This window comes from Rhamphochromis longiceps, linkage group LG3 (assembly GCF_057381845.1).
Source record: "Rhamphochromis longiceps isolate RC_006_pf linkage group LG3, R_longiceps_female_GT1.1, whole genome shotgun sequence".
NCBI lineage: Eukaryota > Metazoa > Chordata > Actinopteri > Cichliformes > Cichlidae > Rhamphochromis > Rhamphochromis longiceps.
In genome coordinates this window covers 29,570,265-29,594,142 of record NC_140559.1, presented here as the reverse complement: position 1 = coordinate 29,594,142, position 23,878 = coordinate 29,570,265, and the positions used below count along the sequence as shown (strand labels likewise).

Genomic DNA, 23,878 nt, shown 5'->3' with positions numbered 1-23,878 from the left:
GTATTCCGTTACAGTTACCGTTTAAAAAGGTGGTATTCAGAATACAGTTACTTTGTTGAAATAAATGGATTACACTGCGGTACTTTCCTGTTTCATTTTGTCGCGGGTCAGGACTGTTTGGGTTTTGTTTGACAGCTACTTGTTCCAGGCAGCGTTACGGTTGCCATGGTTACAGGGCGACGCTCTCTCTCTCTGCGACTGTGTGTTTCCTGGGTGAGAGAGCGCCTTTTCGTTGTTGTTGTTGTTGTTGTTGTTGTTGTTGTTGTTGTTGTTGTTGTTGTTGTTGTTGTGCTAAGCTAACAGGCAGAACGCTACAATCATAGCTCTAAAGAATGTAGCATCATGGGCAGTGTAGTCCGTGCTGCAGGGAGAATGGACTGCCATACACGTTATGGGTCTGTGAGCGCGAGGAGGGAGAAAAAGGGGAGTGGAAAGGTACGAGTTGTCATCGAGCAAAAACGGGAGCTGGAAGCATGTAAATATAATAATAACCACTGCAGCCAAGAAGAGAGCTTGACGAGCCCAGTTATAAGTAAGCTATTCCCAGATAGCAAGGAGACATTGAACAGATGTTGATTTTCCATCTGAACCATCAGAATCGTCAGGATTGAAATGTCAACACAAAACCAATGTTGAAACAACATTGAAATACTGATGAAACCTGACACTGACATTGAAATAACATTGATTCACTGTTGTTCTGTCATCGTTGATTGTTGATCTATTTATAGTTGACAAGGTGACAACAATCACGTTGAAAAACCATCGATTTATGGTTGAGCGGGAAATTAAAGCTGCTACCACTTGGACTATTCCGCAGCACCCCTCTCAGTGGTACATCCCTCCAGGTAACCATTGTCTTGTACTGTAGAGCGGGACATTAGATTTACTCTCAGCGGAATTGACCGGAGAAGGCATCAGTTCATGCACTGCACTGGCCTGCACCACGATTAGTATAAGGTAAGAATGAATGACTTTTGTTCTATTCGTTATTTCCACGGTTGCATTTGAATAACAGTAAAAAAAAAAAAAAACTTGTTAATGTAAAGTTTCGGATAAAATGTGGGAGCCCGAAATTGTGTCTACTTTCATCTTACAATCCGGCAACAAATAAATTGCACTGCAAACAAAGTCTATCAACAAAGAAAACATTTTCGTTTCATACTTTTCCGTTATATTCCCTTATAAAGCTAGCTTTAACGCTCTGTAGTTGCTTTTTAGCATAGTACTACAAAAAATTGTAAATCTGTGATATATGATTGATAAACGTAAAGGTAACTGTATAAATGTGTTCAATGACTTTGTTAATTTTAATGATTGGAGAGCACCCGCTTCGATTCGCACTCAATTCAAACTTTACGCTGCACGCTCACCTAACTTTACGCTGCACGCTCACCTAACTTGCGTTTGCACCTTTTGTCCACACGTAAACTGCGTTTAGCATTTACGTGTGGACGAGGAAGACGGAGAAAACGCAGCGTCAAAGGTGTGCGCCTATTTTGACGCCACACTGTGCGCCAAGTTTTTGTCTCGGTGCCATGAATTCCTACAATGGCAGACTTAGACAAAATACTGTTAATGTTATTATCTTCAGTGTTTAAATGCTTACATATACGGGTTTGCTTGTAATTGTTGCCTATATACATTTTAAGCTATTATTTATTATTTAGTTCAATCAATAGATCAAGTTTTGTAGTGACTATGAAATATATTGTAATTATCTGTTTCCTGTTTATCCTAGACAGGGCAAAAAAGGACTCCAAATTAAAAAAAAGATAAAAATGAAAGACTGGTGCATTGTGCAGTTTAGCACTGGTGGTACAGAAATAGTCCCTAGATCATGGATAAATGGGGAGAAATTGTCATGGCCTCCATATCCTCCGTGAGACACATTGAGGATCCACGACGCAGTAAAGAGGAGAGTTCATCCTGGTGCAACATGGCTCACCTATGCACCAGTCCGACTTCTAATAAGCCATGGTGGGTATCATCTGGATTGGTGTTGTATAAATGTAACAATAACAAGTTTTTCGTGTCCTAATTTATGTCTGGCCATACATTGTGTTTGTACTTCCAGACACATTTCACGAAGCAGAACGCAGTCTTCAGAAATATCTAAGTGAACACTGTGATACGTCTGACCTTCAGTCCGAAGCTGAAACTCAGACCAGTCATAAAAGAAAGCACAAGTAAAACTTTTTTTATTTCACAAACATATCTTTGATTGCTAAGAATTTATGATCTTGTCTTTTATACATATCTGTGGTGCTTGCATACTGCAATATCACCACATAATATAGTCCAAAAAGTGGAAGCTTGTAAACTTTTTATAAATGCAAAGCCGTGTACACTTGTGCAATTCAAAAATTCCTTGTATACTGTACCTTCTTGCACATCTCCGTTTCCTGTGTGTGTTGTTATAAATCAAACTGTAACTTTAGGAAAAAATATTCCAAAAGCACATTTGTAATTACTTATGACCGTTTTCAACTTTTTTTCTTTAGACCAAATCCCCTGTACACATATAGTGACTCAGAGGATGAGCAGCCCACAAATAAATGGTTTCCCCAGGCCCCTCGAGTGAAAATACCAGGTAATAAAATACTGTCTAGTGTCTTTGTACATATCTGTGTGTGACACAAGGAAACGTTTGACAAGTTGTCTGTATTCTTAAATACTTAAAAAAATTTTATCTTTTTCTGTCAGACCTGACGAGAGCTGTTAACGAACTCCGTGAGGAGGTCAGAGCCATCCGCAATACCGGCTGCAATGAATCGGTAGATGCTGGGGTACTGGCTCTGGATTTGCCCTTGCACAACATTGAGGAGCTAAACAATGCAGAGGCAGCTCTTCAATCACAAGAGGCAAATAAGGCAATGGTAAGTATATAAAGGTTATGTACACTTTGTAACTATAAAGTGTAATAGCTGTCAGATGTGATTTAAATACATAACAACGGCCTGTTGGTTAAACACACAAGCACTTGCATACACATTTAAGACATGAGACACGCTAATTCCATCTCTTAAAATGTGTCTATAGGTGAGACGCTTTGCCTTGATTGGAGCCTGACGCAGCAGTTAGGGGCAAACTCTATGTCCGGGTTTGTCTTTGCACAAGCAGTGCAGAAATGGCTCCGATACGCCCCAGATCGTTTGGGTGGTGCAGGACGCACATCATGCAAAAAATTACAAACTTCTGTGAATCATATAAACGTAAATAGGAAACTGTCTTTTAATAAAGTATTTAGCAAACGAAACATGCCTATTGACCTTTTTTTGTTTATTTTTTTTCTCTGTTACATCACATGCAATGCTTTCTTATTTTAGGATATTAATATTGACATGATACATTGTGAGACATTTGGGGTTTTTTTATAAAGGGTGTCCAATTTAAGGAATAAGTACAATTATGTGTTTAGGTGGTTGAAGTATTGATGGAAACATGCAGTAGTTTAGTATTGGTTAAAATACCTATAAAGAAAGGTAGATTTCCAGTCATGATTTAACTGTTGTTTTAATAAAAAGCAACTGTGCGAAAGAGGTGGAAAATCAACACCATAGCTCAACAGTGTTTCAATATCAGAATCTGACATTGTTTCAATGTCAACAGTATTAGAAAATATAATGTTGAATCAACGTCAGGTTTCAACATTGATTCAACATCAAAACCTGACGTTTCAACATTAAAAAAGGGTGCAAGAGTGACGTCAGGTCAACGTCACACTTCAACGTTGATTCAATGACACAGCCTGATATTGACTCAACATAGTTTCAGTGTTTCCTTGCTATCTGGGTTAAGACTCGACTGTACACCGTGTTCGTGTTTTCCTCCGAAAACAATAAGTTCCGTTGGAGCAGCCTTTCAACGCCTCTCTCTGTCTCTCGCAAGAAAAGTTGACCCACACAACAAAGTAAAGCTATTTTTCGGCTACGAGCCTACAGGGACCCCGCCGTATTAGTCAGAGGTCCCTTTACTACAGTTCGGAGTCGCCTTCAGTAATAGTAATAAATCACACAGCAATAGTAGTAAAAAGCATGATAATATATTAAGTAATCCAAAGTATTCAGAATACGTTACTGTCATTGAGTAACGTAACGGAATACGTTACAGAATACATTTTGGGGCATGTATTCTGTATTCTGTAATGGAATACATTTTAAAAGTAACCTTCCCAACACTGCTGGAATGTAAGTGTTTTCGGCCATTTCAATGTGGACGCACAACTATGTGAAAACGACTGAAAGCGCTGGTGTGGACACAAAATGCTGTTTTCAAATCTAGCGTGGGCATAGCCTTAATCTGGCCAGCATGTCCTGGTCTGCCCCAGGGCCTCACACCCCACCCGGGAGGTGCCAGCGACGCATTCCTGCCAGATGCCTGAACCACCTTTACTGGGTCCTTTCTATGTGGAGGAGTAGAAGCTCTTCTCTGAGCCCCCTTCCAGATGGCTGAACAGCTAAACTCCTCGCTTTATCTCTACGAGAGAAGCCAGCCACACTTTGGAAGAAGTCTACTTGTGTCTAAAAGTCTTTTTCTAACACATCTCAGAGCTCCTCCCCAGTGTTGGTCAAGTTACTTGAAAAAAGTAATCAGTAACTAATTACTGATTACTTCCCCAAAAAAGTAATCCCGTTACTTTACTGATTACTTATTTTCAAAAGTAATTAATTACTTAGTTACTTAGTTACTTTTTAAAAACACGATTTACAACCTGAAGAGGTGATAAAGCATAGATCTTTCAGCCCAATTCTACTTTTTCTACATAATCCATCACACAAAATGTAATCAAATGGAAAAGACTCTTTAAAACTTGTTTTATTAGTTTTAATCTTTTAACTTTATGCATCAAGCAAAAATTTAATTATATGCAACATTCTCTGACTGGAAGAAATTTGTTTAATATTTAAACCTATTTTCCGCATATTCCAGCACATAAAATGTTTTTTTTTTGTGTTTACACTCACTCTTTCAAATAGATGCAAGTAAAACACAGCAGAAAATAAATAAAGTCAAAGACTCAGCGGTCCTTTTGCTCTATTTTCACCTGTAAAGCAGGAGTAGGGTAGGCGGAGGTTTATCCTGGTGCAGGTGTGCCGCGGTCAGTGTGTTTCTCTGTGAGTTTCCCATTACGTCGTTGCGCACTCGGAGCTTGTTTAGGGGGTTTTTTTTCGCTGTAAAAAGTTTTCTTCCCACGCACAATGCTAATGGACGCTAATGTTTTTGTCACTTTTTATGGAATCAAACTCAAAGTAAGGTCAGTACTTCCACGCTTTAAACGCTGCACGCTCATACTCTCTCCCGCACTCGATATATGATCCATTGTTGATCTGCACACAGCTGTTGTCACGAACGTCGCACTGGCTTACATTCTCGCAAAAAAAATCACGGTTTTAGTAACGCAGTAACGCAGCGTTCCTACGGTAAAGTAACGGTACTCTAATTACCGTTTTTGCAATAGTAATCCCGTACTTTACCCGTTACTTGAAAAAAGTAATCGGATTACAGTAACGTGTTACTGCCCATCTCTGCTCCTCCCACACCTGAGTTCTTTGCTTCAGCCAACATGTTCCTTGCTCGTTTCTCCTTTTTTCTAAACTGAGCACCTGATGGCTTTGAACTTTTCTTGTCCATCTTCCATTGGTTTTAATTTTGGACTCCAGTATGAACACAAATCCACCAACTTGAGGATCGCCACAACATAACCTAACAGACCTACACCTTAGTTCACAGATTCACTTTGTCTAGGGTTCTGGGATTTCACACAACCCAGGATTCAAATCATGATTACATAATGGGCTTGGATTTACAACATTATGAACCCCTTTCCACGGGTTGTGTTTGAGACATTAAATCATCAAAATATAAAATATAAATTTTAAATTGTTATTGATCCCTTTACCTCTAGTCCTAAAGTGGATATTTATTTTCTTACTCTTCTTATATATATTGTTTGTTTACTTGCACTGCTGTAACTGGAGCCTCGTCGTCTCGTCTCTCTATATACTGGACTGTATGTAGCGGAGATGACAATAAAATTGACTTTGACTTAGGCAGCGAGCAGGCGCACCGAGGGCTCTCGCGCTCACTTTTCGCGTATAGAATTTCGATAAAACATCGGTGCAAATTATAAGTCTGTATCATAATGTCTGGTGTTTTTGTGTTTGTTGTTTTGTTTTATTTTGCGAGTTGGTTATTAGATGCTGCTCCAGCCACCAGTGAATCCCCCGCCGCCCCGCCCTCTCCTCCGTGTGCCGGCGTGCCGCAAGCAGCAGGCGCACCTCGCAAACGGAGGGCGCCGTTACTCCCAGCAAAAGGGCGATAGAAAACCAATCAGTGCCTGTACCATTCCTAATATGCGCTGGCTGATGTCGGGGCAGCATGAGAACGAGCAATTCCCCCCCGATGCCCGTGATGCCGCCCCGGGGGCAACCGCCCGTGCCGCCCGTATGAAAAACCGCTACTACACACCTGTGTGTTCATGGCCCTAGTGGCCATTAGAGGAACTGCAGCTTTAGAAGTACGTTCACTAGTGTCCCGCCTGCTCACTCAGATATTGCCCCTGGCGTGGATTTGTTTGATGTCCTTTGGAGCAAAAGCGATGCACTAGCAGAGGAGCTCCACTCGTACTCCTTCCTCAGAGAGCTGTGACAGAGCAGTGCTACTCTAGCTTCATGCAGCAGGAGGCGCTGTATTTGACCCGAGTGAGAAGCACTCTGGAGGTATGAGGTCACCATGTTTATCCCAGAATCAGCGGCTGTGAATGTTCTTACAACCTTTTCCAGACCAGCTCTTTTCATAGACTTTCAGACTTCAGCTCCTTCTTTGACTTTTCTTGCAGGTCCTGATTCGTAATCGAGAGGAGACTGACGACATTAGGCCACTGCTGCTGGACACACTTAAACGCTACAGCAGCACAAACCAGGTGAAACCATTTTCCTGCAGCAGTCAAAAGAAAAACACACCACTGAAACAACAGATCATGCAAAATGAATTAAATTAATTGTGATTCACTCTGTCCTGTCCTTCAGAGCCTCCTGGCTTCACCTCCCCCACAGTGGCTCCATTGTCCTCTCCAACTGTACCACTCTGTGGTTTTGGAGGAGCCGGTTTATTGGTTAGTGGCTCTGTCGGCCCGGCCCTGTCTACGTTGCTTCCTGGCTCAAGAACTGCTTGAAGAGCTACTGATTTCCAGGTCCATGACTAACAGCTTCTAGCTTCTACCAGGAGTGGAGCAAAGACAGTCTGAAGGAGGTCAGACATATCAGAATCAGAATCAGAATACTTTATTGATCCCTGGGGGAAATTATTTTTTGTTACAGTGCTCCATTTTAAACCAACATTAAGACAAGACAGACAATACGCTAACTAAGAATAGTACGATATATACATATATATACATACATACATACATACATAAGTCACTTATAAATAAATATTTGGAAAAGAAACATGTGTAGTTGTAGCAGCAAACAGTGTGTTAAGTGGATGCGTTGTACAGGGAGATGGCCACAGGCAGGAATGATTTCCTGTGTCGTTCAGTGGTGCTTTTCGGTAATCTCAGTCTCTCACTGAACGAGCTCCTGTGACTGACCAACATGTCATGGAGTGGGTGGGAGGTGTTATCTATATATGTATGTATATATATGTGTATATATACATATGTATATACACATGTCTGACCTCCTTCAGTATGTATATGTGTATATATATATATGTATATACTATAATATTGGCCATATTATATTTACATTACCACAGTGAGATGATTTTAGTCTCATGAACAACATTAACTAATTGTTATTTACTAACTAATCTTAAATGACTGTTCAGCACAGAAATGAAGCCCAACAATCATGTTTTAGAGTCCTGTGGTCTCTGCCTCAGATACTCAACTAAAGTGATGTCATGACAACAATGAATGACCAACAAAACATTTTTCTCCTTCATTTCTGTCAAACAAAGCTGTATGTAACGTTTCTCGCGATTAGTATCATGGTTGCTAGGCAACCTGAACAGCGCGACAAAGGCTAGACCGTCCCATTTCACAGGCCTCTCACTTCCGCACTTCTCGTACTTATAGTACGCACCGTACGTAGTATGCATAGTGCGCGTCCTTCAAGCGTGCAGACCCTGAATTGGGACTCAGCCTTTGTGTATTTAAGTCGTGTCTTCTGTTGTAGTAGTTGCTGGTCCGTCTGTGTATCCACCATGCTTCATCTGTGTGTTCTCCCTGCTGTCCGTCGTCATTTACCGCTGCTCATCCTCCTTCGTGTTCAGGTCCTGGTTTGTGTTCAGTAGTTTAGTAGTCCTCAGTTTAAATAGTCTTCAGTCCCGTTTGCTGTTTCTCCATTTGCATTTTGTGTTCAATAAACCACCTCACCTTCACGAGTGCCTGCGACTTGATTCTCCTTTAATATTTCCACACGACTCACTCTACTCGCCGTGACAAGTACATGGTTGTGAAGCAGGTCATATAAAGCTTTTACTAATTTTCATATTTGGTGTGACCTTGATTGATTTTGAACTGATTTAAATTGAAGTTAAAATGCCTCGAGCTGTTATTGGTGTCTGCCATCCAGCGTTGGTCCAGTTACTTTAAAAAAAAGTAATTAGTTCCTGAGTGCTTATTACTTCTCCAAGAAAGTAATCCTGTTACTTTATTGATTACTTATTTTCAAAGGGAATTTGTTACTTACTTACTTTTTTAAAACATGATACACAACCTGAATAGGTAATAAAGCAATAGATCCTTAAGCTCAGTTCTATTTTTTTTGCATAATCCGTCATATAAAAGGTAATGAAATGAAAAAGTCTCCTTTTAAAACTTGTTTTAATCTTTTAACTTTATGCACATTGCATAAATATTAAGTTATATGCAACATTCTCCGACTGGAAGAAAATCTTTAACATTTAAACCAATTCTCTGCATATTCCAGCAAATAAAATAAAATAACTTTTATGTTTACACTCATTCTTTCAAACAGATGAGAGTAAAACACAGCAAAAAATAAAGTCAAAGATTTAGCGGCACTAAATTCTGTCACTCTTAAATCTACTGTCACATGTTTAGCAGGAGGTGGAGGTTTGCCCGGTGCCACAGAGGTCATGTCAGTGGGAGGATCTGTGTGAATTTCACATGCCCGTGGCAGTGCTTGCTCAGATTTGAAGTTTAATTTTTCTCTGTAAAAAGAAGTTTTCTTCCTACGCAGAGTGAACAGCGGATGCTAACGTTTTTGTCACTTTTTATGGAATCAAACTCAAAGTAATGCCAGTACTTCCACGCTTTAAACACTGCACGCTCATACTCTCTCCTGCACTAAGACACTCTCACAAACAAAATCACGGTTCAGTAACGCAATAATGCAGAGTTCTTACAAGAAATTAACAGTAATCTAATTACGTTTTTGCAATAGTAATCCCTTACTTTACTCGTTGCTTGAAAAAAGTAATCAGATTATGTGTCACTGCCCACCTCTGCTACCATCACACAAAATTTGGACATGATGTCTTGAAAACTGTGGACACTAGACAGACAAACAGAGCTGATTATATCCCTCGTCCTTTAGAAGGGTGAACAATGATGCAGAGAGGAAACACAGTGAGATCCTAAATGTTCCAGTTTTCCTTTTTCTTAGTGTACCATCTCTGCTTATCAACTTTTGAGCTTTTGTGTTTTGCTTTTCTTCTTGTGATGACAACAAACAGCCTTTTTTTACTCCCTCTTTCTCTCTCTGTGACACAGGTACAAAAAGGTGATAAAGGAGAATCAGGATCATATGGATGCATTTAAAGCCATCAATATCTTCAGAGAGCACATGATGGCCCAGAAGGCTTTCTACAAGGCTCTGTAAGAACATATCAGTGCGCGTCTCTTTGTTTTCTGTTGCCTGGAGTTTCTAATGTGTGCGTCTCTGCTGCAGGGTCTGTTCATCTGAAGAAGGCAAACAATGAAGAAGTAAAGCAAGGTGGGTCAGCTTTACTGTAGAGTCGGCAAACTGTCAAATGAATTACCTTGATTATTCTTGTTTGGTTTCAAAGCTCAGCTCAGTCTTTCTGTTTTCAGCAGTTTTATGGACAAGTGCATGTTTTTTTTGCCTGCAGACAGACGTCACTGCTGGGATGAAGGAAACAACTTTAACTCTCTTCAATCAAGAAAGCTTGATGCTGCGTACTGAGAAGCTTGGAAAGAAAAGCAACTGGACTTCTTTGTTTCACGTTTCATCTCTGAGGTGAAACATCTTCAAGAAACTCAAAGAGGTCCAGTCAGTATTCTTTTCAAGCTCTTTGGATTACCATGACCTGGATAACTGAGAACCTACACAGGCAATAACTACATTGTCAATTCTATTCTATTGAATTGCACAGAATCAGAACAACAGTCCTCTCGAGTCACTTTATTTCGTAAGGCAGACTATCTCACAGAGGTGTGCATCTGTTTACATTCTGGGTCCTTTTTCAGTATTTGTCCTCTTTTTGCATTCTGACACATTCAGTGGTGGTTTGTTGTTCTTTGAACTCTTCTCTATCCTCTTTTCTGAAATTCATGAAAAAGGGAACAAAATGTTCAGAAAGAGATATAAAATTACAGATTCACATTGATAGTTTTGGTATTATCCTACCTACAGACAGTCCTGGTAGACGTTGTCAAACCCAGTAACCTATCTCACAAATTTAAAGAACATGATCTGGGAATTAGATTCTTCAAAATGTTATGTGTTGTTTCTCCCCCCTTTGAACCAAATCTTCTGTTTTTTAATATACCTTGCCCAGGTTGTTTTTGCTAATGAGCAAACAGATTATGTATTAGATTTGAGATATGAAACATTTAATAAAAACACTGTAAAATGTTTAAGTTAAAACACAGTAATTTAGAAGGGAAAAATGTGAAGCATGAGAAAAGATAAAATCTGTTATAAAATCTGTTATGGGTTAAAGCATGTAAACCTATTCTAACAGAAACCCTAAATAAATAAAATAAAAATAAAACCCTCAAATAAAATAAAACCCTCAAATTCTAAATTTGTGCAAAGCGTTGTGTTGCCATTTTAATCCAAAGGGAGAAAAACCATTGAAACTCTTTATTCATGTGTGTTTATGTTTAAAGAACCCTGCATCGTAATAACAGACCATTTCAAACGGCTGTCTTTGTCTCCCCCTGCAGGCTTAAATAGGACATTGCACCCTTTTAAAGATCTCTGCAAAGTAATTGAGTACTACTATTAGTACTACACTTATCCAACTTTACTACTACCTTACATTATTACCAATGCTACTATTTAGGAATACTGTCATTGCTTTCATTTCTAATACTGCTACTGCTTCTACTCTACATTTGCAAAAATGTTTGAGCAAACACAGACAAAAGAGGACACGAAAGAAACAACTTTGAATCTCTTCAAGAGTATTCAAGACTGTTAAATTTGATGCATATTTTTAGTTTGAACTGCAACCTATGAATTAAATTTTATTTTTTCTGATATCTGTATGTCAAATTTTCTACTTGACTCAAAATTTGGAGTTCGGTATCTCGAATTTTCAACTTAACTATAACTAAACAATAACTAAAGTTGAAAATAAGCTGAAAGTTCATCATACTAACATTGTATTTTGAGATAACTTTCAACCTAACTCTGCCTGATGTTTTAATATATTCACAATGTTGTTGTTTTTTGTTTTGTTTTGTTTTGTTTTTATCATCGATGTGATCAGGTCCTGGCCTAACATTTTTTATTTAGGGTTATAGAATTTGAAACATCGAGCAGGTGTTACAGAACACCAGAGGATTATCGCCGTTCTCTACTGTAGGGAAATACTCGATAGCTAATTAGCATTCTGCGTCAAAGATTCTGTTGGCAATAACATAGTGTGATTTAGAATACAATTATTTGGCAATAGCTACTTGCAGCACTGGCTGTTAAAGCGGTTTAAAAATGGACAAACCCTGGATATTTGCGTGAACTTGCTTAATATTAAACGCAGAAGTCAGGGTTTTTCTATTGGATGAAAGGCTTACGTTAAGAGACAAGCTAGCATTACCTAACATTGAATAGAAAAAACACAATTTAGGGTTAGATTACCTAAATTAAATTATCCTTTTTGCTAATGTTGATCATACTTTCCACTGATGGACATATTCCAGTTAGGGCAGATGAGCTTCATTAGATGAAGCTGTTTTTCTTCAAGCTAATCATTACAATTTGGATGTGGTTGAGGCAGAATAGTGGCAATGGCCTTTACTGATTTCTATATCTACTTCACTTCATGCAATACTAACATTAAACCATCGTACTGTCATAGCAAAGATTGAAAAAGAACATTGTGAATACCTTATTATTAATAACATAAGATAACTTTGACATAATTGCTCTGTTTGAACCAGTTATTTGCAACTGTTTACTTAAAGCGGAAGCCTTAGTTATACGTGTTGAATATGATACATACGACAACAAAAATAAAATGTATTCATGGCCATTTTGTAACGTTATTGCGATAGGGCCCCCTTCTGATGTTTTTACGTAATTTGAAGATGTCATAGACATTACATTACATTAGGGACCCCAAGCAAATGTTATTTCCATGGGCATCCTCTGTTGGTGTGTGGTGTCTATTTAAAGTTTCATACTAAGTAGTATTAATACAACCATCAACAACCAAGTATGGTGCAATGAATGTTTGTACAAGTTTCTTGTGAGACATCGTGTACACATTGCTCAAGAGTTGTCACTGAACGTGATAGAACTACAGGTCGTAAGGGGAAAATCTGCGTTCCCCGACTGGTTAGCGACTAGTTTATGGAGGTTGCTCGCTGTCCCAGGGCGAAAGTGATAGCTAAGAGGCTGCTGCACCAAAAACTTCATGGCTATGGTGACATGGTTTTCTGTGTTTGGATGGAAGATGGTAACTTGCTTGCAAAACTAACTGCAAGCCAAGTGGTAGAAAACTAGAAAAGTTAACTACCGCAAGATGGTGACGTGAGCTGTCGCAGTGGTCCGCGGGCTGCACAATTTAGCAGCTTTCTTTTTTATTTTGAGTATTTTTATTTCACGTCTCCTCTGATTAGCAAGAGCACATGTGTAGTACAGTAAAACTGAACAGCTCATGGTTCTAGACCACACAAACCTGCACACTTTCTACGACAATGACTGGGACTCAATCCCCCCTGATATCTGAAGGAATACGGACTCCAACTTCACCATACAACCGCTGAAGTGGCACAGGCAATGGAGGCATAGGAAACAGAAGATGGGGAAGAGAGCGGGGCTAAGAGCTAAGCTAAGTGCTAACCCACACAGACCTGCTATTCCGAGTCTCTTCCTCATCAACTCACGGTCACTAAACAACAAGATGGATGAGCTACAACTGCGGACTGCCTCACGTTGTTTGGATTACTGTGCTATGATCACAGCAGAGACTTGGCTGGACTCTTTTACCCCAGACACTGCAACTGAGCTAGCGGGCCCCACTACATTCAGACCGGACAGGAGAGTGTAACAACAACAAAGACTGGTAAAGTGTTCCTGAACCAGAAGCCATGGCTCAACAGCGAGGTGCGAGCTCTACTAAGAGCATGGGACAGTGCCTTCAAATCAGTAGACCAACAAGTCTACAAAGAGGCACGCCAATCTCTGCTTAAAGCGCATAACAGAAGCCAAGCGCAAATACAAACAATGCACTTTAACACAAACAACTTCAAAAACATGTGGCAGGGGATCAAGACACTTACTGGCTACAAAGACAGTCACATACAAACAAACTCCATGGACATCACCTTACCTGACACCCTAAACCAGTTCTTCACCCGCTTTGACCAACAAAACAGGGACACCATCACCTATCCTGCTGTTTCAGAGAGGGACAAGGCCCCCATCCAGCTGGAGCAGCATCAGCTCAGAGCCGCACTGCGCAGAGTCAACGCGAGGAAGGCAGCTGGTCCAGACAGTGTGGCAGAAAGAGTGCTTAAAGCATGTGCAGACCAACCAGCAGAGGTTTTCACCACCATCTTGAACCTCTCACTGTTAGTCTGTGGTACCATCCTGCTTTAAGTCAACTACCATCGTTCCAGTGCCCAAGAAGAGCTGCTTGAATGACTACCGTCCAGTTGCTTTAACATCCGTAATTGCTAAATGTTTTGAGAAACTCATCATGTTGTACATCAAAGCTGTCATCCCTGCAAACCTCGATCCATACTAATTTGCAAACAAGGCAAACAGGTCGACAGAGGACGCCATGATAACAGCTCTTCACACAACCCTCACACATCTGGACAGTAGTAACATTTATGTGAGAATGCTGTTTTTTGACTTCAGCTCTGCCTTCAATATAGTTCAACCCCACAAACTGATTAATAAAGTAAGCTACTTAGGACTCAGTAGCTCACTGTGCACCTGGATATTGGACTTCCGGAGCGATAGACCCCAGAACATCAGGATGGGAGAGCACACCTCCTCCACCCTCATTCTGAACGTAGGTGTCCCACAGGGGTGTATCCTCCATCCCTTAATATACTCTTCACCCATGACTGTTCTTCAATTCACACCAGTAACACCATTATAAAATTTGCAGGCGACACCACCATCATAGGAGTGATTGACGACAACAACAATGAATCAGCCTACAGAGACGAGGTTCAGCATCCGAAACAATGGTGTGACAACAACAACCTGCATCTGAACACAGCCAAGACCAAGGAGATGGTCTTGACTTCAGAAGAACAAAGCGATCAGAGCACTCAGCCCAAGGAAGTACAGGGTGGGCCATTTATATGGATACACCGTAATAACATGGGAATGGTTGGTGATATTAAAGTCCTGTTTGTGGCACATTAGTATATGTGAGGGGGCAAACTCCTCAAGATGGGTGGTGACCAGTGTTGGTCAAGTTAATTGAAAAAAGTAATCAGTAACTAATTACTGATTACTTCCCCAAAAAAGTAATCCCGTTACTTTACTGATTACTTATTTTCAAAAGTAATTAATTACTTAGTTACTTAGTTACTTTTTAAAAACACGATTTACAACCTGAAGAGGTGATAAAGCGATAGATCTTTCAGCCCAATTCTACTTTTTCTACATAATCCATCATACAAAATGTAATCAAATGGAAAAGTCTCTTTTTTTTAACTTCTTTTATCAGTTTTAATCTTTTAACTTTATGCATCAAGCAAACCTGTAATTATATGCAACATTCTCTGACTTGAATAAATTAGTTTAACATTTAAACCTATTTTCTGCACATTCCAGCACATAAAATAAAATGTTTTTTGTGTTTACACTCAGTCTTTCAAATAGATGCAAGTAAAACACAACAGAAAATAAATAAAGTCAAAGACTAGCGGTCCTCTTGCTCTATTTTCACCTGTAAAGCAGGAGTGGGTTAGGCAGATGGGGCGACCGTGGCTCAGGGGGTTGGGACGCGTATCTGTAACCGGAAGGTCGCCGGTTCGATCCCCGGGCTCTCTGTCCTGGTCGTTGTGTCCTTGGGCAAGACACTTTACCCTACTGCCTACTGGTGTTGGCCAGAGGGGCCGATGGCGCGATATGGCAGCCTCGCTGCCCCAGGGCAACTGTGGCTACAACCGTAGCTTGCCTCCACCAGTGTATGAATGTGAGAGTGAATGAATAGTGGCATTGTAAAGCGCTTTGGGTGCCTTGAAAAGCACTATATAAATCCAATCCATTATTACCCATCTCTGGTGGTGACCATGGTGGCTATTTAGAAGTCGGCCATCTTGGATACAACTTTTATATCCTTCAATAGGAAGAGGACCATGTGACTAGGGATGGGTATCGTTTAGGTTTTATCCGATACCGGTGCCAAATCGGTACTTTTGAAACCGGTGCTTAAACGGTGCTCGAACCGGTGCTTAAAGAATGGAGAACACAAACTTTGTCCAAAAACCTCTCATGTTCAGCTGTTTTTTTTTGTTTTTTTTTTGCAAAAAGATAACAATGTTAGCCTTTTCTGCAGCTATGGGGCATATATGGTATCACTCCTGGCTGGAAGCAGTGCTTAAACAATGGAAAAAAAACACAAACTTTGTCCAAAAACCTCTCATGTTTAACTGTTTCCCACTTTTTCTTTGGTCATTTTAGCCTTTTTGTCCAGGGTGATGGTATCTGCCATCAAACAAGAGGACAGCCGCATGTAGCTATGATGATGTTTGCTAGTTCACCTTACATGCATTAATGTAATAACGTGGTTAGCCTACTCAACGTAAATTACACTCGAACAACATTAAGCGACTCACGCAGAGAAGAACGGCTTCTGCTGCCATCATCATCCTCATCATTTCTGCTACACTGGCAGGGCTAGGGGCCAGGACTCTATTCTTCGTGTTTTTGGGGGATGTTGCTCCGGGTCCGATAACTGGCAACCCACCCGACGTGCACAGTGTGAGGTCTCGCAGCAAGCTATCAAATACGGCGCATTTCTCGGCTTTTAAAAAAAACGCTATGCGTCGCCAGGTGTTTCATCGGATTCGAGGTGTTACCTCCTTTGACAGTATCACAGTATCAGCTTAAAGCACTTGTTGCAGGCTGCTGAGTTTGCATATTTTGCTGTGAAGTACAGCCAGACTTTTGACCGCTTCGCCTTGGACATTTTTAATCTGTAGCTCTGCTCTAACTGAACGTACGTACCTGGCCCCGCCTACTATCCTCGGAAACGTAAAATGATTGGCTAGAAGTGTATCACAGCTCAGGAAAAAAAAGCACCGAAATAAAGCACCGAAATGTGCGCTGCTTTTCGGTCTGGTTACTACCGTTTATGTCAGAACCGGTGCCATCATGGCACCGGACACCGGTACCCATCCCTACATGTGAGACATCAAAATTATTGGTAATGTCACAAGAAAAACAATGGTGTTCTTGGTTTCAATGTAACTTTATTCTTTCATGAGTTATTTACAAGTTTCTGACCACTTATAAAATGTGTTCAATGTGCTGTGTGTTGGATTGTCAATGCAATCCTCATCTCCCACTCTTCACACACTGATAGCCATCCAGTATCCGTAGTTTCCGTAGTTTCAGGTGCTGCACATCTCGTATCTTCACACCATAGACAAATGCCTTCAGATGACCCCAAAAGTCTAAGGGGGTCCGATCGGGAGACCTTGGGGGCCATTCAACTGGCCCACGACGACCAATCCACTTTCCAGGAAACTGTTCATCTAGGAATGCTCGGACCTGGCACCCATAATGTGGTGGTGCACCATCTTGCTGGAAAAACTCAGAGAACCTGCCAGCTTCAGTGCACAAAGAGGGAAACACATCATCATGTAGCAATTTCAAATATACAGTGGCCTTGAGGTTTCTATTGATGAAGAATGGACCCACTATCGTTGTACCCCATATACCACACCAAACCATCACTTTTGTTGTTCCAACAGTATTGGAGGGATCCATCCAATGTGGGTTAGTGTCAGACCAATAGCGGTGGTTTTGTTTGTGTCATGACCCTGTGCCTTCTCGGCTGACTCTGTATGGCTACAAGTGTTTTTGTTGTGCTGCATCTCTCTCTCTCCCCTCCCGCGCACTGCGCTCTACCGGGGCGGAGTCGTGACGGCTCCAGCCCCTGGCTCGGACACCTGCAAGCAATCATCTCACCCACTTCTTAAGGCGGCTGCTGAGAGTGCTTCCTCGCTGGATTATTGTGTAACACTCGTCAGTGTCATCACCTATCTGAGCCGTTTTTCGAGTTTCTGTCGTGCCACTACTCACCTGCCTTTCCTCTCTGTGCCAGAATTCTCGCCAGCCTGAGGACCGCCGTTGGTGAGCTAAAGCCGGAGTCCGAGCTACCTGAGCTTCAGTGGATTTTGTACCTAGCCCTCTTCTTCCCGTGCCTGTGTTCCCCGGAGACCCTCTTCCTGTGCCCCCTCACCTGTATATAGTCGCACCTGGTGTCTGTGTGTGTAAATAAATCACGAACTTTAGTGACGGTCTGACTCCGAGTCCCTCCTGAGCCTGACAGAATAATCCAGCCATCGCTATGGACTCAGCAGACCCAGCCTCGGCAGCAACAGCCCCCATGTCTCTGGAGGAGCTTCTGCACCGACACGAACAAATGCTAGTGCGGCTCAGCGGAGACGTGGCGTCTCTAACTCAGGCCTTCGCCCAACGGATTCCACTGGCCGACGATCAGCCTCCTGCGGCCTCTCCCCAGGTAACACACGCTCCTGCCGTCACTACAGCAGCCACAGCTACTCAGGCGGCTAGCGCGGTAGCTCCAGTTGCCTCCGCGGTTTCTTCGGTTCCTTCCGTCTATCATGACCTCGCAGCAGTTTTTAGTAGGGATGAGGCGGGCTCGCTTCCACCACACCGGCCCTATGACTGTGCCATTGATCTTCTCCCTGGGGCGCCTCTCCCCTCTGGCCGCCTCTACAGCCTCACACAGCCCGACAGGGAAACCATGGAGAGATACGTCAACGACTCTCTGGCTGCTGGGTTAATTCGCCCGTCATCCTCCCCCGTGGGGGCAGGATTCTTCTTTGTTGCAAAAAAAGACAAGACGCTCCGGCCATGTATTGATTACCGCGGCCTCAACAAGATCACTGTAAAGAACAAGTACCCTCTTTCCCTCCTTAATTCTGCTTTCGAACTACTCCAGGGGGCCACGGTGTTCAGCAAACTAGACCTGCGAAACGCTTACCACCTGGTGAGAATCCGGGAAGGAGATGAGTGGAAGACCGCTTTCAACACGCATATTGGACACTATGAGTATCTCGTCATGCCCTTTGGCTTAACCAATGCGCCCGCGGTCTTCCAGGCCCTTGTTAACGATGTTCTGAGGGATTTTATTAATCGATGTGCTTTTGTGTACCTTGATGATATTCTCATTTTCTCTAAGTCCCAGGCGGAGCACGAGAGTCACGTGAGGCAGGTCCTGCAGCGCCTCCTGGAGAACCGGTTGTTCGTGAAAGCGGAGAAATGTGAATTTCACGTTGACACGGTGGCCTTCCTTGGCTATATCATCTCTCGGGGGGATCTCAAACCTGACCCCGAGAAGGTCCGGGCCGTGGTGGACTGGCCTCAACCGCCGAACCGCCAGCAACTCCGACGGTTCCTAGGATTCGCCAACTTCCACCGACGCTTCATAAAGGACTACAGTAAGATTGCCTCACCTCTCACTGTACTTACCTCTCCCAAAGTTCCTTTTCAGTGGGACCTCTCTGCTCAGGAGGCCTTTTCCCTACTAAAGGAGAAGTTCACTACCGCCCCCATCCTCCGTCAGCCCAACCTCAGGCAACCGTTCGTGGTGGAGGTGGATGCTTCGGACTCTGGAGTGGGAGCAGTTCTGTCACAACGATTTGAAGGTACGCTCCATCCCTGTGCATTCTTTTCTCGTCGTCTCTCACCCGCAGAACAGAACTACGGCATCGGTGATCGGGAGCTGCTGGCGGTCAAACTGGCCCTGGAGGAGTGGAGGCACTGGCTTGAGGGCGCGGAACACCCGTTCATCGTGTGGACCGACCATAAGAACCTTGAGTACATCCGGTCCGCCAAACGCCTAACTTCACGACAAGCCAGGTGGGCCCTCTTCTTCACAAGATTTAATTTCTCCATCACTTACAGACCAGGGTCGCGCAACGTGAAGCCCAATGCACTCTCCCGTCAGTTTTCCAGTACGGAGGGAGACTCCGATCCAGAACCGATTCTTCCAGCTACCTGTGTTATTGGAGCTGTCACATGGGAGATCGAAGCTCTCGTGCGCGAGGCCCAGGATACTGACCCCGACCCGGGGACGGGCCCCCCTGGTCGGTTGTTTGTCCCTGCTGCTGTCCGACCTCAGGTACTACACTGGGGCCACACTGCCCGGTTCACCTGTCATCCCGGAGCCCGCCGCACCATCACCTTCCTCCAGCGGTTTTTCTGGTGGCCCTCCTTGGACAAGGACGCCAGGGAATACGTTATGGCGTGCACCACGTGTGCCCGGAACAAACGTCCCAACCAACCACCTGCCGGGCTTCTTCAACCGCTCCCCACGCCAGGGCGGCCCTGGTCTCACATAGCGCTGGACTTCGTTACGGGGCTCCCACCGTCATCCGGTAACACCACCATCCTCACTATTGTTGACCGTTTTTCTAAGTCGGCTCATTTCATCGCCCTCCCGAAGCTCCCTACAGCCCTGGAGACCGCCCAGCTGCTCACCACCCACGTCTTCCGGCTTCATGGCATTCCAATGGACATCGTTTCCGACCGGGGACCCCAATTTACCTCTCGGGTTTGGAAGGAGTTCTGCATGCTGCTCGGCGCCGCGGTCAGCCTCTCTTCGGGCTTCCACCCTCAGAGCAATGGACAGGCCGAGCGTACCAACCAAAAGCTCGAGGCGGCACTCCGCTGTGTCGTCTCTCTCAACCAGACCACTTGGAGCGAGCAGCTCCCCTGGATTGAGTACGCCCACAACTGCCTGACCTCTTCAGCCACTGGACTGTCGCCGTTCGAAGCCTCATTAGGCTACCAACCACCCCTGTTCCCGGCCGTGGAAGGTGAGCATACCGTTCCATCAGTGCAACATCATTTCCGCAGGTGCCGCCGGGCCTGGCGGTCCACCCGAGCCGCTCTGCTGCGGACGGCGGAGCGCAATAAGGAGATCGCCGACCGCCACCGGATCCCTGCGCCGGCCTATACAGTTGGGCAACAGGTATGGCTCTCCTCTCGCTTTGTTCCCCTTCGTGCCGAGTCGAAGAAGCTTTCCCCGGCTTTCATCGGTCCGTTCGAGATTGAGGCCCTGGTCAATCCGGTATCCGTCCGTCTGAAGCTGCCTCGCAATATGCGTATCCATAATGTTTTCCATGTCTCCCAGGTCAAGCCCGTGCTCTCCAGCCCGTTGTGCCCTCCTTCCGGGCCCCCTCCGCCCGCCCGGCTCGTGGATGGGCAGGAAGTGTTTAACATCACCCGCATTATGGACTCTCGGCGGCGGGGGAGGGGCGTTCAGTACCTGGTGGACTGGGAGGGCTATGGGCCAGAGGAACGTTCCTGGGTGCCCCGGTCGGCGGTTCTGGCTCCTGGTCTGCTCCGCGAGTTTCACCGGCGGCATCCGGGTAAGCCGGGTGGGTCGCCGAGGGGCTCCCGTTGAGGGGGGGGGGGGGGGGGGGGGGTACTGTCATGACCCTGTGCCTTCTCGGCTGACTCTGTATGGCTACAAGTGTTTTTGTTGTGCTGCATCTCTCTCTCTCCCCTCCCGCGCACTGCGCTCTACCGGGGCGGAGTCGTGACGGCTCCAGCCCCTGGCTCGGACACCTGCAAGCAATCATCTCACCCACTTCTTAAGGCGGCTGCTGAGAGTGCTTCCTCGCTGGATTATTGTGTAACACTCGTCAGTGTCATCACCTATCTGAGCCGTTTTTCGAGTTTCTGTCGTGCCACTACTCACCTGCCTTTCCTCTCTGTGCCAGAATTCTCGCCAGCCTGAGGACCGCCGTTGGTGAGCTAAAGCCGGAGTCCGAGCTACCTGAGCTTCAGTGGATTTTGTACCTAGCCCTCTTCTTCCCGTGCCTGTGTTCCCCGGAGACCCTCTTCCTGTGCCCCCTCACCTGTATATAGTTGCACCTGGTGTCTGTGTGTGTAAATAAATCACGAACTTTAGTGACGGTCTGACTCCAAGTCCCTCCTGAGCCTGACAGTTTGTTAACTTCACCGTTCACATAAAAGTTTGCCTCATCTCTGAACAAAATCTTCTGCGTGAACTGAGGGTCCTGTTCCAATTTTTGTTTTGCCCATTCTGCAAATTCTGTGTGCCGATCTGGGTCATCCTCGTTTAGATGCTGCAGTAGCTGGAGTTTGTAAGGGTGCCATTTGTGAGTAGCTAATATCCGCCAAAGGGATGTTCGACCAATGCCACTCTCCAGTGACATGCGGCGAGTGCTACGCTGTGGGCTCTTGCTGAATGAAGCTAGGACAGCCACTGATGTTTCTTCATTAGTGACAGTTTTCTTGCGTCCGCATTTTGGCAAATCCAACACTGAACCAGTTTCACGAAACTTAGCAAGCAGTTGGAGCATGGGAGATGGGTGGTCTCGTATGGTGTCTTGCATTGAAATCTGCTGCAATGACCCGGTTACTGCGTTCACCAGATATCAACACAATTTCGATCCGCTCCTCACGTGTTAACCTCTTCAACATGTCAATGGCTGTTGAAAGGCATGTATTTCAGAAAGAGCAAGTCAAAAAGAGAAAAAACAATTGAAACCTCTATTAATTCTCACCGCACACACAAGAAATTGAAAAAATAAAACACCAGCAATTATTGCTGGACTGTGAACAAAGAGAAACTTGTAAATAACTCATGAAAGAATAAAGTTACGTTGAAACCAAGCACACCATTGTTTTTCTTGTGACATTAACAATAAGTTTGATGTGTCACATGGCCCTCTTCCTATTGAAAAAAACAAAAGTTGTATCCAAGATGGCCGACTTCTAAATGGCCAACATGGTCACCACCCATCTTGAGGAGTTTGCCCCCTCACATATACTAATGTGCCACAAACAGGACTTTAATATCACCAACCATTCCCATGTTATTACGGTGTATCCATATAAATGGCCCACCCTGTAGAAAGGGTAGAAGGCTTTACGTTCCTCGGGGTCCACATCTCGACCAACCTTAACTGGTCCACAAACATTTTCCACCAGGTAGGAGAAGCACAACAAAGGATGTACTTCCTCAGGAAGCTGCGTTAGGCCCAATTACCCCAGAGACTGCTAATTAACTTCTACCCTCTGACCTACTGCTCCACACTCTGGTTCAACTGCTGTACTGTGGAGGACAATAGGAAACTGCAATGGGTGGTGAGTGCAGCAGAGCGGGCAACTGGCATTTCACTAACCCCCTCAGAGACATTTATACTGGCAGACGTCAGCAGAAAGCTAGCATCATCATCAAAGAACCCTCGCACCCTGGACACTCAAAACACTCCCAAACTGTGTTTCATTGTTCTGGTAACAGTGACAATAAATATCTTATCTTATCTTATCTTAAACAAACAAAAAATGGACTTCACAGTTTCACCACTGCTTGGAGAGGAGTTGCCAAGTGTTTGCAGACATGCAAACTACAAGCACCAGCAGCGATCTGCTTCCGACCAAAGCAGTCAGCTATTTTCCTTGTGACCAGCAGTTTCCAGAATGGTCACTGACCACTCTGGAGCTTTAGCAGTCAGTTTCACCGCAGCTGGCATCAACCACTCACCAACCAGTCAGGGAGTGCAAATTTTTCTCTCTAGCAACCAGTGGTGGTCTATGGCGGCCCAGTGTCACAGGTCCAAAATGATGCAAAAGTTAATGTCACATGGTTAGTAGTCAGGTTACTGCTAAAACATGTGGCTAAACAGTTATGGCCACGTAGACTTGCCAAAATTTTAGGTTAGGTATGTAGAAAAGAAAAGAAATCCAAATTACTATACGTCTAAAATTGGACACACCTAAATAAAATCTTGAAATGCTGAGATAATAAATGAAAACTAAAACATTTTAAATAATAACCTGAATAATAACAACCTAAAAGTTCATCTTCTTTTGCAAACATTATCACTATTTGTATTGGTGCCAGCAGTTCAAGTATCGGTGTGTAATCTGAGCTGGGGAAAAGTTACTGCTGTAATACTGCATGCAGCCAACCTGATGCAGTATGTGGAAACAGGTCTGTTAGATCAGTATTCAGTGAGACAGTGGAGCAGTTGCAGGATCATGTCCCCCTTAAGAGTATCCAACATGCAGGTTTCTCCTCATGGTTCGTGCTGATGGAGGCTGTTAACATGTTATGTGCCCTGTGCAGACACACGCTGCATCTCCCTCACACAGACACACACACAGAGAAAGAGAGAGGGAGAGAGAGAGCAGGAGGAGGAGGCGGAAACCTCCATCTGCCCTGCTCGGTGACC

At 43.9% G+C, this 23,878-nt stretch overlaps 1 protein-coding gene and 1 pseudogene across 2 annotated transcripts; both read left to right on the top strand.

The window, feature by feature from the left end:
- Window positions 1–772: 772 nt before the first annotated feature.
- On the top strand, window positions 773–3,602 carry LOC146673900 (uncharacterized). The gene is made up of 6 exons (XM_085401031.1): window positions 773–848; window positions 1,888–1,980; window positions 2,078–2,189; window positions 2,505–2,593; window positions 2,707–2,879; window positions 3,043–3,602. Exons 1-6 carry the CDS (start codon window positions 773–775, stop codon window positions 3,070–3,072), a joined length of 573 nt encoding a protein of 190 aa, XP_085257157.1. The 3' UTR covers window positions 3,073–3,602.
- A 2,754-nt stretch (window positions 3,603–6,356) lies between these two features.
- Window positions 6,357–10,586, top strand: LOC146673899 (uncharacterized; annotated as a pseudogene). Its single transcript, XR_014910347.1, has 7 exons — window positions 6,357–6,447; window positions 6,554–6,722; window positions 6,842–6,925; window positions 7,032–7,269; window positions 9,744–9,850; window positions 9,924–9,968; window positions 10,105–10,586. The product of XR_014910347.1 is annotated as an uncharacterized LOC146673899 (transcript).
- The last annotated feature ends 13,292 nt before the right edge of the window (window positions 10,587–23,878 follow it).